The sequence below is a fragment of the Nannospalax galili genome, unplaced genomic scaffold (genome assembly GCF_000622305.1).
Source record: "Nannospalax galili isolate Female #2095 unplaced genomic scaffold, S.galili_v1.0 scaffold62, whole genome shotgun sequence".
NCBI lineage: Eukaryota > Metazoa > Chordata > Mammalia > Rodentia > Spalacidae > Nannospalax > Nannospalax galili.
This window is the reverse complement of record NW_008348573.1, coordinates 1,789,114-1,805,990: the sequence shown is the minus strand read 5'-3', so window position 1 is coordinate 1,805,990 and position 16,877 is coordinate 1,789,114. Positions and strand designations below refer to the sequence as shown.

General features: G+C 37.8%; 1 protein-coding gene across 1 annotated transcript in view; it reads left to right on the top strand.

The window, feature by feature from the left end:
* Window positions 1-12,448: 12,448 nt before the first annotated feature.
* The window catches only part of Umad1 (UBAP1-MVB12-associated (UMA) domain containing 1), a 149,293-nt gene continuing 144,864 nt past the window's right edge, over window positions 12,449-16,877 (top strand). Inside the window, exon 1 of the mRNA XM_017801206.1 lies at window positions 12,449-12,593. Within this exon, the coding sequence (XP_017656695.1) occupies window positions 12,449-12,593 (145 nt within the window). The remainder of the gene's footprint in view (window positions 12,594-16,877) is intronic.

The window sequence follows — 16,877 nt, the reverse complement described above, 5'->3', positions numbered from 1 at the left end:
TTCCTCCGTGTTGACTCTCCTCTTTATAGACTGGACACTGGTTCAAGTCCATCTGGTGGGGTCTCCTTGGCCTCCTTGATCAAGAGGTCAGATGACCCACCACCATTACAGGACATTTTGCGAGATGCAGATGAGCATATTTTAAATTTTAGGTTGAAGTAATTATAGAAAGAAGGCTCCCGGAATACAAATATATTACAAGTTTCCCTTTTCATGTACCTTAGAGAAGGTACCTAGCTCACAGGGTGGGTTTCTGCTACATATCATATGATCCCTTCTCATAATCAACTGTTTATAATGTGCTACTTACTTTGTACCCCGCTCTTTGACCTGGTAGCATGCTGATCAAGGCTGATCTGATTCATCATGGAATATTCCTTTTGTTCTATAAGAAATAAAGGGAGGTAGAGGGAAGTAGATGGAATAAAGGGAATTAAATTTGTATACAGGAATCAGCATATCTGTGATAGCTGGGAATGTTCTGGAAATAATGACATGTTATTTATGGCTCTAGCATAAATTCCAGAAGAGAAGAGGATCTAAATTACACTGTGAAAATGGATTGAACAGATGAAGGTAGGCGCTTAGAGACTAGGCAGTAATTGGAGAGAAAAAGGCCATTTAGTAGAGTCATGAATGAAGTACATGGTGCTGGAGAAGAGGAGGCAAGTTTGAGAGCTATGGACACAGGAGCTGAGAGTAAAGCATGATCCATAATGTTCCTCTCAGTTGAGAGACAGTGCACAGAAAACAAAGCAAGTTTTGTGGAAAAATAAAGAGTTCACTTTTGGAAGTGCAGAGGTTAAACTGCTCTTGGGACATCCAGTTGTAGAAATCAAGTAAACGATTGGAAGCATGGAATGGATGGTCTGTTTCACTCAAGAAAAAATGCTTTTCTTTTATATTCAAAGATATCTTGGTATATTCTGAGTTACAGTTTTGCATAAGCTCCCCTATAAGTGGGGTAAGAAGAGAATAGTCCTGGGGAGTAACATAGGAAGTGGAAGAAAAAGAATGTTTAAAGGAGCCTGAAAATAAATGGCCACAGAAAAATAAGGCCAAGAGAATCTCTCTCTGTGTGTGTGTGTGTGTGTGTGTGTGTGTGTGGTAGTTTTGGAAAGTTTTTTTTTTAATTTTTATTTTTTTTAATGTGTCTGAGTGTATTGCCTGCATGTATGTGAGTGCACCCGTGTCGCGCAATGACACGGAGGTCAGAAAAGGGCTTTGGATTCCCCTGGAACTGGCATTAAGGATGGTTCGTAGCCGCCATGTGGGTGCTGGGAATCGAACCCGGGTCCTCTGCAAGAGCAGTCAGTGCTCTTAACCGCTGAGCCATTTCTCCAGCCCCTTGGAAAGTTTTGAAATTTTCTTTTGAGTTCTTTGAGAACAACAATATTTGTATTGCAGCTTGTGGCAAAATTTGTCCAAACTGTATAAATACCTATTGCATTGCCTTTGCAGGTCCCAGTTAAAACAGAGCCATCAGTTGCTGAGAACTATCTCTGCCTGAAATCACATCTCACTAGGGTTTCAGGAAAGAGGAGGTTAGTAAAAGAGGCACTCTGGAAAGCTCAGTAGGTATAGGTGACATATGAAAGGCTGAGTGATAGCATTAGGGGCTCAATCACTGTAGCAGCTGTAGGATGTTACTTTCAAAGGAAACCTGTTTGTTGATTTAGGTGATTTTGATTGTTGTCTTATGTGAGAAAGGGATCTTTGCATGCAGCAGTTTTTTCACTGAAATGGGGCTTCTAGATCTGATGCGTTTCAAAACAGTTTCCATGTTTGATCACGTGTGTTTTATTGCAACTCTTCAGTTAAGAGTCTGAATTTAAAACCATTCTAAACTAGATTATATCCTTAGGCTTAAACGAACACAAAATCTTCTTCCAAATTCATCTAGTGCCTACTAAGAATGTAGTCTGACCTCACATTAGCCATGGTCCACTTAGGTCTATTTAAGATCCCTGGGGTCCAAAGGAGGGAGTTGGTCCCCTGGAGCCATGTAAGAGTACTCAATGGAAATGTGCAAAGACGTCTTAAAACCATTTGTAAATTATTTTTATTTCATCCATAATGATCTATTTTTGTTTTTAAATGTGTATTACTTATTAGTAGTGTGCTTCATGTTTGTAAATAAGTGAATTCTATATGACATATAGAAAGAGGCATCTGCTCTAACATTTTTAAATTGCTAACATGTTTGATTAAAATATACTTTAGAGACTTCAAGTTTAAATCATAGTGACTCTTTGAATGTTAAAAATAAATTGGGAACATTTAGAAATTTTCAAACAAAAATTTTATCAACCATTTTAGCTATTAGGTTTCAGGCAGTTCAGATGTAAAATGCAGATGTGCTTGACCCTAATTCGTACTTTGGATCTTAATAGAGTCTGTTAAAACCCAGGTTCAAAACTATTTGCTGTACCTTTTGTGAGCATGCTGAAGTTTTCTCATGAACTACCTAATGTCTCAGCGCATACAGTATGTTCTTTGCAGTCATCCTTTAGTCACAGGCAGTTTAAGCTGTTAAATAGTATCTTGCTTTAAAAGGTAGGCTGATGGCATTTCTATCTTCTTGTACATCTGGTAAGTTAATATATACAGTCTGTGAGTATCCTGCAGGGACCTGTTTTTACATGCATACAGGGACGTTTATGTAGAAATCAAAGGCCATGAATCAGAAGAACACAACTCTTGTTTCCAGCATACTGGAGGCTTAAAAAAAAATTGGCTTTGAAAAATTGAAAGTAGTGTGGTTTGTTTTTATTGTGGAACCGATCAGGAAGAACAATTTACAGTCATTGCCATTCTTCACAGCTGAATGGAATAGAGGTGCCTGTCTCGTGAAATAGAGCAGCTGCACCCGTTTTCTCTGGGCTCACAAAAACATTTGCTTTTTAATCGAGAACTTTAGATGGTGGGGTACAGTTTGTTTTCATGATGGAAGTGGTCAGTTGTGCCTTACCAGACAGCTGTAGTGTAATTAAGAAAAACTGTGTGAAAGTGGATTAAATATAACAGAAAGAGCCTTGAGGGGAAAAAAGGAATTTCATCTTAAATTTATTCACTTTTTTCCTTTGGTGCGTAAAAGTGAAAATATCACTCTAATTCTGATCTGCAAGATTTCTGCTACTTTGCAGTATCATTTAGCTGCAGGAAACATATGCTGCTCTGCTGCAGAATGAGTATTTGTTTCTATAGCAAGTGCTAACTAAGAAGTATCAGTTTCAAGATGATTTAACTTCTGAAAGATTTGCTTTCAAAATAATGTTTACAGTAAGGAATTGTACAGTTATGTTTATGGTAACTTTTAAAAAGTTGGTGATTTTTAAAAAAATTGGTGATCTTTTATAGAAAAAAAATTGTGAGTCTACTTTGTAGACCTACTTTGTAAATAAATGTTACAATATTATTTATTTGGTGGGGGGCACAATATTATTTATTTGGTGGGGGGACCATGACACTCTAAAAAGTGAAAAATTGCATTTTTCTTGATGAATTTTAATTACAAAATGAGCTGGAGAAGTGAAGATTGATTATAGGGAAATGTTCTATATTTGGCAGTCAATTGACTCTGAAAAGCATACACTTATGCAGCAGTCCTTGAAATAAGAATAGAAATGCCTTAATTTGCATCACAGTCTACAGTAGCAAAATAACTGTCAGAGGGAGCTGAATTAAAAACTGTTGTATTCACAAATAAGAAAAATTGATGCTAGACACTTAGCCATTGTGAGAAATATAAAATTTTCACCCTTTGCAAAATAGACTTGCCAGTTCCGGGAGTGCTCTAAGATTTTCCCGTAGACTGATGATTTTTGTGCAACACTCTTAGGCTTCATTTTAGTTGGAGGAATTTGGAACACTGGATGGAGAGGATGTGAAATGCCTGGGCTACTGCCAGTCCTGCAGCCTTTCTCTGGAAGAGTATGCTAGGACTCCCAGGTAGATTAAGCATTAGAGGAGAACCCGGCCGCCATTTCCTTCCAGCCCTCACGCTGCTCTTCTGATTCCTTTTATTTTTTTCTTTATCTTGGACCTTAAAAACAACCTAGAAACAGGTCTGAGTTCATTCTAAATGGCAAACTATGACTGCAGCTTGAGAGTCAGTTCATTTTCCATTAGCAAACTGTGCCTAAAATGCACCAAACACTTCTTTCTGAGGAACCTGGCAATTTCAGATGCTGTTGGGGAAATGTCTGCAGTCACAGGCCTTTGTAGAACACAAGCAAAGTTGTTTATGAAAGGCACATGGAGCAGGGTGTGGGGTGGATTGGAAAACTATGAGGGAATTGTCTTAGGCAGATTTTAAGCTATCAACAGCAAAGTGTTGAAAGGAGAAAGTGACAGGATGCAGTGAGAAAATTAACTAGAAATGCTCATGACCAAAATTAGAATCAAAAGCTTGGGATTCAAGTACCAGATAGTTGAACATTATGAAGCAGCTATTTTCTCCATCTCTGTTCTTGTATAGGTCGAAATCTCTTCTACATACCAAACAGGTTGTTAGTCTAAAACAACCCTGGGAGAGAGCATGAGAAGTGAAAGTGCTGTGAGACATGAAGTACCATGTAGCTACCAAGCCACTTCACTTACCCATTTGCATCTTTAAAAACCCTCTTGGCAGCAAAGAGAGCACAGCAAATATTAAACTTTACAAGCATAGATCCTTTGTGAGGACTGCAGAGTTCCTTGAGAATACCATAGTTTATCTCCGCTTGATTTCAGCCCACTACTTTCCCACAGCACTAATCCAAACCCCCTTTCCCTTCTCAACCTGTAGCTCCAGCCCTTTCTTCGTCTCAGTAGACAACTTCCTCCCTAATTTTTCTAGGAAAGTTGAGAGCTTCCTTGGCCACAATCTCAAAATGTCTCTTCACCCAGTTTCTTCTCACTTTCTGTATCCTTCTTGCAAAAGGTAAAGTCTGCTCATCATTTGTTCTCATTCTATCTCATCTGCACCTTGCTTCATCGGTGATTTCAAGTCTTTCTCTTTTTGACTCTACTCTGTTTATTCTTTGTCCTGTGACAAAGATTTTGTTAAAAAGACTTTGTTTCTTAATCCATTCAGTTACCCTGTGTCTTTTGACTGAGGAGTTCAGTCCATTGATATTTAAGGTTATTATTGAAAGATTTGTATTGGTTGCCATCATTTTGATTGCTATTTGTGTTCTTTGTCTAATTTTGTGTTTCCTCAATTATACCTTTGTTTATTTTCTTTCATTGCCCCTGGGGTATAGTTGTTTCTTTCTCCTCTCTTTGTATTGATTTCTTCAAGTATTATTTGAAGGGTGAGTTTCGTGGACGTGTGTTCTTTCAGGCTTTTTGTGTCATGGAAGATCTTTCTTTCCCCCTCAACTATAATAGACATTTTTGTTGGGTAAAGTATTCTGGGTTTGCATCTATTGTCATTTAGAACTGGAAATACCTTGGTCCAGGCTCTTCTCACTTTCATAGTTTGCATTGATATGTCAGCTGTAATTCCCATGGGCTTTCCTTTGTATGTGACTTGTTATTTTTCTTTTGCTTATTTCAGTATTCTCTCTTTGTTCTGTAAATTTAGTGTTTTTACTATGACATGTCATGGGGAGTTTCTTTTCTGATCCTGTCTATTTGGTGTTCATTCTATGTGCTTCCTGTGCTTCCTATGGGGATATCTTTCCTTAATTTCAGGAAATTCTCTTCTACAGTCCTGGTTAAGATCTGGTCAATACCATTAACCTGAGATTCTTCTCCTTCCTCTATACCTATGATTTGGTCTTTTCATGGTGACCCACATCTCTTGCATATTCCATTCCTATGTTTTTTAAATTTTTCATAATCTTTGCTTGAGTAGTCCAGTTCTTCAACTTTATCCTCCAGTGTTGATATTCTGTTTTCCATTTTGTTCATTTTATTGGTGAGGCTTTCCCCTATTGTTTCAAGTTGGCTTATTGAGTTTTGCTCTTCCTTCTTCATTTCTGAGTTTTCTTCAATGTTTCTATCTCTTTTGTGAATTCATTCAGAAGTTTATCCCTGTCTTTCAGTTCTTTGATTTGTTTGTTCATGTATTCCTTAAATTCGTTGAATTTCTTGATCATGTTTATGATTGTTCTTTTAAATTCTGTGTCCTGGGTTATCTCTAGGGGGTTCTCCTTTTAGAACACTTCTACAGGACTGCTGGAGTTTGGTGGGAATATAGTGTTTTGGCTTTCCATTTTATTATTCTTTTGTTGTGATTTTGGCATGTAAATTTCTTTTGTTGTTTGTGATTCTGATATGAGAATTAAGGTGAAATATGCTTCTGTTTGTATTATTGGTGTGCCTTGATCCTTTTCTTTTTGTTTGTGTGAAGCTGGGTGGTCCAGGTTTCAGGTTCTCTCAAATTTTGTTTTGGAGGGAGATGATGGCTTTAGATCAGCTATTTGGGAGCACCCACAGACACCCAACTCATGTTCCAGTCAGGTACACTCAGGCTTCCTTCTAAGGTTTGGACCCCTACTAGCAAGAACTCAGAGCAAAATTTGGGAAGTTCCCTTGGGTGGGTGATTTTGGAACTCTCAGTTGGTCTGCTGAGTTCTCACCCCTATGCCAGAGGGAGTCCTGAAACAGGCACTCTCTGGTGGTCTGCTGAGATTACCACAGCTATGCAGATGGAGATTATAAATCACCCTCTCAGTCAGTCTGCTAAGATCTCAGTCTTATCCTATGAAAACCAGGTCTGCCCTGAGGCCTTAGGAGGGGCCTCACACAATCCCAGTTAGGGGATTGGGTAAGGCACAATTAGAGGAAGCTGATCACCAGGTGGAGGCGGGAATCGGGCACTCTCAAGTAGTCCCCTATGTTCTCAGCACCTGTGCTCAAGGGAGGCCTGAAACAGGCACTCTCTGGTGCTCTGCTGAAATCACAGCTGCTACACAGTTGGAGATGGGAACACACCCCTCTCATGCTGTCTGCTAAGATCTCAGCCTTATCCTACCAAAGCCAGGTCTGCTCCAAGACCTTAGGAGGGGTCTCACGCAACCCCAGTTTAGGGGGTTGTGTACGGCACAATTAGGGGAAGCTCACCACCACATGAAGCAGGATTGGGTTGCTCTCCAGCCTAGATTTATTTTTTTTATGCATATGAAATGTGTGAATAAATTTGTGGATATTTTTGTGTCTGGCATTTTTCACTAAAAACTGCTGTTGGTAGTTCTATGCAATTGTAACAGTATTCATTCATATTGTTGTATATTTTAGTGTATGCCTATATAGCCATGCATATAATGTCACTCAAAACCTGTACTGTAAAATTTTTATTTCTGAGTATTTATATTTCATGGCTATTGAGAATTAGACAACTTCTTTTCATTACATTTGCAACTAGTTAAATTAAATCTGTGTTTTATATATTAATATTGTATTAATTCCCCATGGTGAGCTCATATTTATGTTAACAATTATTTTGCTTTCTCTCATAATGCTTTGGGGTTTGGAAACTTTTAATTTCTAAGTTCAGAAAGAAAGAAAATTGATATATAGAATAAAGTAATAGAAAAGAAAAGAAATCAACAAAAATATTTTTTTAAATAGAAATACAGAATTCTGATCATTAAAAAAATTCCATTTTTGTACTTGAAGTATTTATACTTGCCAAAGCCAGGCTATTTTCTTTTATGTTTCAAATCGTGATTCAAACCACATAAATACACAATTAATGAAGAAAATTTTAAATATAAAATAATTTGCCACCATATTAGGCAAAGTAGTTATTTTTAGTAAAGTACATTTAGCGTTTACATCATTCTATTTTTTTCCATTATCTCAGTTTATAAACTTCCCATTCTTATCTGTTCTCTATTTTATTTCTCTACTTTTTTTCTGGGAATGGAATAGATTGGGAAGAAATTCTTTGAATACTAATGCAAACATCAACTTTAAAATAAACAAAGGAAACATGGAATTCTTTCACTTTTGTTTCCAAATATTTTTGCTTGTACCTTTCTTTTGGATTTTTCTAATGATTCTTTACTTCCTTCTGTCACTTATTCATATGTATGCCTTTATATAGGAATGTTCATGTTATAGACTATCTTATTTATCACCTTTGTCAAAGAAAATATATCTAAGTTTTATATATATAACATATATATTCTATTGCATACATGATAAAACAAGTTTTCATTAGTTAGTTTACCTTTAAATCTTCAAGATTTATTGTTTTATTATTTCCTCTTTACTCATTTTAAATTGTAGGATCTTTCTTTAATGTTAAAGGTTGTTTTAAGTACCTAGAAACTTGAACCACAAATTTAATCCGAAAATAATACTTTAATCCTAGTTAATCCACATCATTGACCTTCTGTGCTTGCAGCAACAACAATAGTGGAGTGTCTGGTGTATAATCTCTTGTGTAGACCCACAGACTCTGGCAAAGACTAAGCCAGAGATTAACTGCTCTCCTTTGAGATAGTAGTTTGCTGATTTTTAGTAAGAGACTATATAGGGTCTCTTTTAATCCTTACAAAGGCAGGCTTGTTGTACCCATCTTGTCTAATTTGTAAAATGAAACTAGGTCAGATCAATTATAGATAGCTGTGAGTTGCTCTGAGTAGTTAGGTTATAAAGCAAGGCTAGTAGTTATTAAAATACATTTTTTCTTGTCAAAATAATTTTAAAGACAACTGTCCCTAGTGACAGTAGAATGGGACTATGATAATATGACAGGGCTGTCTTTCACTGTGCAGAATATACACATGCACACACATAAGACAATGCAGGGTTTGTTTCTGTGTTTGTTAAGCTTTGGGGATGAGAGGTGAGAATCAGAGCAGATAATCAGGACACTTCTAGGTCTCACTTATAAAATGGGTTTAGAATTGGTGGTAAGAGACAAAGATGAGTTGAAAGGTTGTGCCTATATCCTAACCACTGAGATTTTTTTTCAGATTAAAAAGGAACAATTGGGAATTACAGAGCTAAAATAATATACTTTCAGTAGAGAGATATGATACTGGTTCCAAAGTCTTTATAGAAAAATAAACTGAGATGCCAGAGCTCTAAATAATCATACCAATGGCCTATACAACAGCATCAACAAAATTAAAAGTGGTAATTCAATCTGCTTTATGTAATGTTGCAAAACAATCAGTGTACTTCTGCTTCAGTGAAACATCCAGAAATCAACTGCCTTTCACTTTCTGCTATAATTCAGGGTATGGGAGTGGAATAAAGAAGAAGTAGTGAAAACAATAAATGGATACAGTTTGACTGGTATGGATAGAATTCTAAATGAACTATTTCCTTTTGTAATTACATTAGAACAAAATAGATCTTGAACACAGGCATACTTTAATTCAAATGTAGTTCTGCCACTTGGCCGTCTTATGATACTATGAACATTTTTAACTTGTCTTACTTTCTTCACCTGTTAAATAAACAAAATCATATTTCATAAAGTTTCTATAAAGAGCTTGTTTTAAGGAGTGTCCCCTTTCATCAAGTTGTCAAAATTGCCATGAAAAATAGAAACAACTATTTGCTTAAATCTTTTGAGGAAAAATGTTGTATAAGATAATCAACAAGGGGCTAGGAGATGGCTCAGCAGTTAAGAGCACTGACTGCTCTTGCAGAGGATCTGAGTTTGAGTCCCAGTACCCACATGACAACTAACAACAGTCCATAACTCCAGTTTTAGGGGATCTGACACCTTCTGATCTCCATGTGCACTGGTGCACTTATACACATGCAGGCAATACACTCATACACATAAAATAAAAAATAATAATTTTAAAAAGATAATCAACAGGACCAATCTAGTTACAAAGTATACCATCTCAATATCTTTGCAGGTAGTGTCTGCCTCTCCTTGAGAAGTTCACCAATTATCAGAACTCTCCTAGAGATTCTGTTGTATGTGAAACAAACTTGGGGAGCTGAGCCTACTAATTTACCATGCAGACGTTTATGAAGTCAGAAGACTAATATCAATCTTTCATGTTATATATATTAAGTAAAGAGCAAAGAAAGATACTGAAATTTTAAGTAGCAGTAAGATTTCATTTTAAGGGAACTGATTCTGGGTGTAGTACAAACCTATGAAGGAAGAATGAAAACTTTCTGAACAATGATTTAGGGAATGCACTAACACTTTTAAGTATTCAGGACCACCCAGAATACCATTAATGATCCCTCTGGGAAACTGGCATGATGTCATGGGGCTGCCCAGAACATCATCTCTGCATTCACTGGCCTTGCCAGTGCTATAGACAAGGTCATCCTTGTCTATAGGAATGGCATAGCCTTCTTGTTCCTGCCCCCAGTGTGTGGATCTGACCTGCTCTCTGGAGCAAACTACCAAATAAAATGAAATCCTGAAGGTGGTGAAGCAGACATTGGAGGATCCACTAAAGAGTATCCTGGGCTATGCTGAGGACCAGATTGTATCCTGCAACTTTAACAGTGACATCTGGGGCAGTTTGATGCTCAGGCTGTCATTTCCCTCATTGACCACTTTCTTAAGTTCATTTCCTAGTATGACAATAAATTTGGCTATAGCAACAGAGTGGTAGACTTCATGGTCCACATGACCTCTAAAGAGTACGCAGCCATTACCCACCCACCCCAGCAAGAACACAAGAGGAAGAGGTCCTCAGGTGCTGGGTAGTCCCTGCTCCAACTCAGGCCCCAACACACTGAGCATCTCTCCTCAGAGAATTCCAGATCTTCAGAAGAATGAGAGAGGTTTGGGGAGTCATACTGTCTCAAATACCATGAATAAACTTCACAGCACTACCACCACCACCACCATCCTAAAAAATAAAAAAAAATTCAGGGCCAACGAGATGGCTCATTGAGCAAAGGTACTTACATTACAGTCCAGCTTGAAAACTGGCATTTGGTCCCCAGTGCATGGTACATGGTAGAAGGAGAGAACCAACTTGGACTTGCTTTTGGATCCTCAGCACTGACATAACAAGCTATATATGGCCACACCTCTACCTGTAATCCGAGGGCTGAGGGTGGAAACAGGAGGATGACTGAACTGCTGGCCACCAGTCTAGATGAAAGTTCAGTGAGAGGCCCTCTCAAAGGAATAAGGCAGAAAGTGAAAGAATAGGACACCAGGTATCCTCCTCCGGACTTGGCACATGCACACAGACAGGTGTATTCACAGCACATGTGTGCATACATCATATACACATATGCCAACACAACATATACACAATTTTTTTTCAATATCAAGTGTGTTCTTAGTAGGAAAGGAGTGAGATAGAATGAGGGAAAGTGCTCTTGGCAGAGAATAACACTCCAAAAAACCAGCACATTTAAGGATCTGAAAGTTGTGTTCTGGCTGGAGTGTATAATTAGAGTTGAAGGGGTGAAAAGGTGTGAGAGATATAGAGCTGAAAAGTGAAAAAGGAAAATCGAAGGACAGATGATCCTGAACTTGAAAACTTTGTAAAGAAATGACTGTGACCTTTATCCAAGCAGGATGGGGCTATAAGATAGCTGGGGGATATGGGGTACAGAGAAGATCCAGATCTGTTTAAGAGAGTAGGAGAATGGATTGAAGGAAAGATAACATCACTAGATGAAAGGAGACTGAGCTTGTATGGCCAGTTGTGGACATCATAGCAGATGATGGTGATGATCTGATCTAGAGTAGGGTCAGTTGTTGTTGAAAGGGTAAAAGTGAAAGAAAACTTTGGTTTTGGTTGGTGGGTTAAAGGTGCCTTTGTGGTATAACGATATTTCTATTGATCTATCTATCTCTGTACCTTTCTGTGTCTGTATCATATCTCTGTACTGTAGCCACATTCAGTATTCCTCTTTTACTTTTGTTTATTTTGTAACAATTTCAAACTTAAACAAGAATCATTTGGTAATAGCGACCTGTCTCCTTGATGTACTGCTGTGATCTTTCCTTCAATCCATTCTCCTACTCTCTTAGTATGTGTACTTTAGTATGTATTTTCTAAAACATCTACATTCTGAAAATCATCTACATTAACCACCAAAATTAGGAAATTAACTATTTCAAAGCTTCATTTTTATTTTATTCCAGTGATATCCTTTAAACAAAAGGATCTAATCTTGAATCACCATTGCATTCAGTTGTCATGTATCTCTTTTATATATGCATATGTATTTTTTTCATTGATAATGTTTTATTGGCCATTTAGTTAGAAAAAAGCACTTACAGGGCCTGGAGAGATGGCTCAGCAGTTAAGAGGACTGGCTGCTCTTGCAGAGAACCCGAGTTCGGGTCTGAGCACACACATGGTGGCTAACAACTTTCTGTAACTCCAGTTCCAGGGGATTTGACATCTTCTTCTGGCCTCTGTGGGCACTGTGGGCACTTCCCGACATGGGTATGCTTACATACATACAGGCAAAACAGTCTTACACATAAGAAAATAAAAATGAATAAATAAAACTTTTTTTTAAAGAAAATAAGAGTATTTATTTGCCAAAAAGGATGATCCCCTCAAACCTCTACTTGAACCAGGTTTTCTCCTGGGTGATGCTGTGTCTGGCCTCAATGCATCCTATCCTGTGCTTTCCTGTGATGCTGAAACAAGACTGCCCAGTACCAAATAGAAGCCCAGACCATAGATACCAAGGTTTGGTTCATACTTTATTTCCATATCAGTGTTACTATTACTTGAAAAATGATTTTAGTTTGTTAACTCATACTCCTGCATCTTTAGACCTACTTCTAGGATTCCTGTAACTCTAACTCCACAGACTCTGGTGAGTAGCATTTTCTCTGAGGCAAAAGGTCTGACAGCATACCTTCCTTGGGAACACAGGCCTCTGTCTTGTTAACTGCTTCAACATCCTGGATTCTCAGATCCATCCTGCCCCGCTTTTACCCACATAGTTTTTGAGGGAGAACTTGATGGTGCAAAATTCTGTGGGAGATTCTCCTTTTACCCATGCCTGTGGTAGAGAGCAGGAAGAGCTGTCTTATCTGCTTAATCTCTTTCCATTTGAAAAGTTCCTCTGTGCTCCCTAGACCTTCAGTGTCTAGGTATTTTTAAAAAATATAGACTGTTTTGTAAAATAGTCCTCAAATAGGGTTGAAGAAATGACTCGACAGTTAAGAACACTGAATTCTCTTGCAGAGGACCCAGGTTCAGTTCCCAGTACCCACATGGTGACTAATAGCCATCAATATCTCTAGTTCCAGGGGATCCAATGGCCTCTTCTGGTCTCTATAGAAATTGTACACATGTGGTACACTTAGATACATGCAGACAGAACATTCATACAAATAAAATAAGTAAATAAAATAAATAGACCTCAATTTGTGGTTTTCTGACATACTCTTACAAATAGAGTCAGGTTATGGCTGAGAACTTGTTAGCAATGTCATGGAAGTGATTCATCCTCAATGCAGCCTGCCAGATGTACAGCTCCTATTCATTACATTATTGGAGATCATTCAGCTTGACCACTTCCTTAAGATCATCTCTACCAGATTTCTCCACTGTAAAATTATTCCTTCTCTCCCCTCAACCTCTTAACCTCTAGTTTTAGCATCTCGGATGAATTAATGATTACTATGATAGTTGCCAAATGGTGATTTAAAATTTCTTCAGCCTTTCTCCATTAGTCATTTGGCATTTTATTGTAAAGAAAAAGTTCACCTTCAGATTTCTTTACTCGTTCTTATATTTACTTACATTATTATGCATGTGTTGATTTCTATTTTTAATGCACTATAATGATACTATATTTATTAAATTCTCCAGGCTTGCACCCATAGGAGCCCCTTCAAAGTCTGCCCCTCATTATTTAAGCACTTTTTGTGCACAGAGATGATCTCACCCTCCTTTCTTTACCGTTTGCAGGTAAATGATGTGAATGGGGCTATTGTTACCATTACTTCTCCCATGGCCTCCTCTCCCCACTAGGCCTTCAGCCCCCTGCCCTCCTGGTACTAAGCTACTCAGAAAGAGAGGGAGAGTGGGTGGCAGACATATATACACAGATATGTAGTTTTGTAAATAAAAATTCTAGCTTACTATAGAGGAACATAATTTATTTTTATATATTTTATTTATTTTTATTTTATGTGTATGAGTATATTGCCTGCATGTGTGTAAGTGCATCCATGTCATCCAGTGCCCAGAGGATTCAGAAGAAGGTGTCAGATCCCCTGGAACTGAAGTTATGGACGGTTTTTAGCTGCCATGTGAGTGCTGGGAACCAAACTTAGAGCTTCTGCAAGAGCAGCCAGTGCTCTTAACTGCTGGGTCATTTCTCCAGCCCCATGGGAAACATAATTTAGATAACCAGAAATAATTTGAATATAAATCCACTTACTGATTTTAGAACTCAGGGCCTAACCCAACCTAAGTTCTCCAGTTAATCATTCCCACTCTTAACTGTCTCCTGGTCTGAGAAACTTTTACTGATCATTGCATTTGCTATAATCTTAGAGTCAGAAGCTTAACAAGGAACTATATTCTTTATCCCTTTCCTCCTAACTCCTTTTGCTATGTGGTGGGTAGGTAGATTCATGGTCCACAAAACAGGTGATGTCATACTAAGAGGTAAGCATTCAGTATTTCCCCACTATGCATGTCTTGTTGGAAGAAATAATTTCTGCTTTTCCCTTTCCAGTTGCCACTGGGCTCTGGTTTTCCTGCTGCCCTCATAGTTGATGTACTTTGTCTAATCCTGAAGAAAGAGGAAGCCTGATAGTCATAGGAGGAAGTTTGTTTCCATTTAAGTTTATGCATGAATGTGAGAAGAGAATGGATTTGACTGAGACAAGTTGGTTTGACTGAGCAGCTACTCTTAGGCAGTTTTACATAATGGAAGTATCTGGTTGTTTCCCTCTTTCTGTCCTCATAGTCCAATTTTTTTTTTAAACCTACAGTAGATTGGATTTTTTTTTTAAATGCTTGACAATTGGGCATTTGTCCTGCTCAGTTTAGATCCCTGCCTCCTAGAAATCTGTGGAATTTATTTGAAATAAGAATCCAAATGCTGTAATGTGCCCCAAACGAAGTAGTATTATGGAATTTGGTGGTAATAAGTTAGAAATATAGATTTAGATACATAAAGCACATACAATTTTTATAATTTTAGAATGGTAAATGTTTTCACAGTTTGAGTTTTAAGTTAATAATTCCTCTTTAGACCCTGAAATAACTATGAATTTTTGTAGCTATTTTTTGAGGATTTTTTTTAACTTAAAAAAAAAACTTTATTGAGAATTTCATACATGCATATAAGGTGTTTTGATGTTGCAGTTTTTTTGGTAAGCATTTCTAGTGAGGCATTTTTTTTTAATGAGTGTTCCTGCTTGTTACCTTCTTCTTGCCCTTGTGAGCCCTTACTGTAATTGCCTCAGGCAGAAAACAGGTCTTTAAGTAAGGGCCTGCCATGTCCTCACTGCACCATGACTATATCAGAGCTGAAAATACTGGAGCAAATAAAAGAAACGTGTCATTGGCCTCATAGGATTGATAGTTTTAACATGAACAACAGCTATTCAGTACTGGAGCTATCTGGAGTGCCTTGAAGAAGACTGAGGTCATATGGAAACAGAGGGGTATAAGCTCTATTGGGGGGTCTAGATATAGTGCAGTTGAGGTTGAAGCATGATTATTCAGAGTATCTGTTAGCTGGGGTTGTGATCTGGTTGTGGAACAATCTAGGCGAAAATCTGGTCCTTGTACTTTCTCTCACTTTCCACTCTTCAAGCAAGCAAATCTTCATACTCACCTACCCTACATGCTTACTTTGACTAGGGAATCAGTTTCTTTTTAATGAGCCTTTACATCTCTTTCCATAATTTTTTTTTATTTTAAATTTATTTTTATTGTAAATGTATGTTATGCCTGTATGTGTGTAAGTGCACCCATGTCATGCAATGCCTGCAAAGGACAGAAGAGGGCATCGGAGGACAGAGAGGCGTTGGATCCCATGGAACTAGAGTTATAGACGGTTGTTAGCTGCAATGAGGGTGATTGGGATTTGAACCCAGGTATTCTGCAAGAACAGCCAGTGCTCTTAACTGCTGATCCATCTCTCTAGCCCCCTCTTATCTTGTGGTGCCAACCTAGTTAGGCACTCCTGAGTCAAAGTCTCCAATTTAAGAGTAGGATCTTCCCACAGCAGCTTTCAAATCCATTGCCGCTTGATGATCCTCTTTTCCTTCCCTCAACTCGAATGTTCTATGATTTCCATATGAAGCACAAGCCAGTAGTAAGAACCTTTGCCTATCTGTTGATATTGAATCACTCCCCACATCCAAACACCTGAATTCCATTGTCAACAACCTTCTTTCTCTCCTAATGATGTCAAAACTTGAGAGTATTGAAAAATGTGTCTTGTTCAGAGGAAGTTTACATACATATTAGCTCTGGAGTTTTATATAATCTATACCTAACCTTCAATTGTATAGCCAAATCCCAATACTTATACTTTAGATTTCTTGATTTAAGTTATTCAAAAATTTCCATTTTTATCATAACCATTCCTGCCTCCTACCCCTCCTCCTTCTCCTTTTCATTTTCTTTCCTTCTCCCCATCCAAATGCTGTCCCCCCTTATATGAAGTCTCGCTATGTTATACAGATTGAACTCAAGCCATCCTCAAGGTGTTGGGAGTGTAGACAGTGGCTACCATGTCCAGCTTGTCCCTGAGTTCTTAAAGGGATCAAACCTCTTTCCTTATGTGAGCATTTCAAGTATGGCATCACATATTGTAATCCTCAGGACATAATTTCACACTTAAATTTATATTGTTTAATGACAAGTATGGTATATTTAATAAAACAAAACCTTTCCTTGCATTTTAAGACTGAACTCTGTCTTCATGTAGTTATCACATCATGTTATCTCATTATTTTTGACCTGTGTGGCTTTGCTTCCAGTTATGATAAGTAT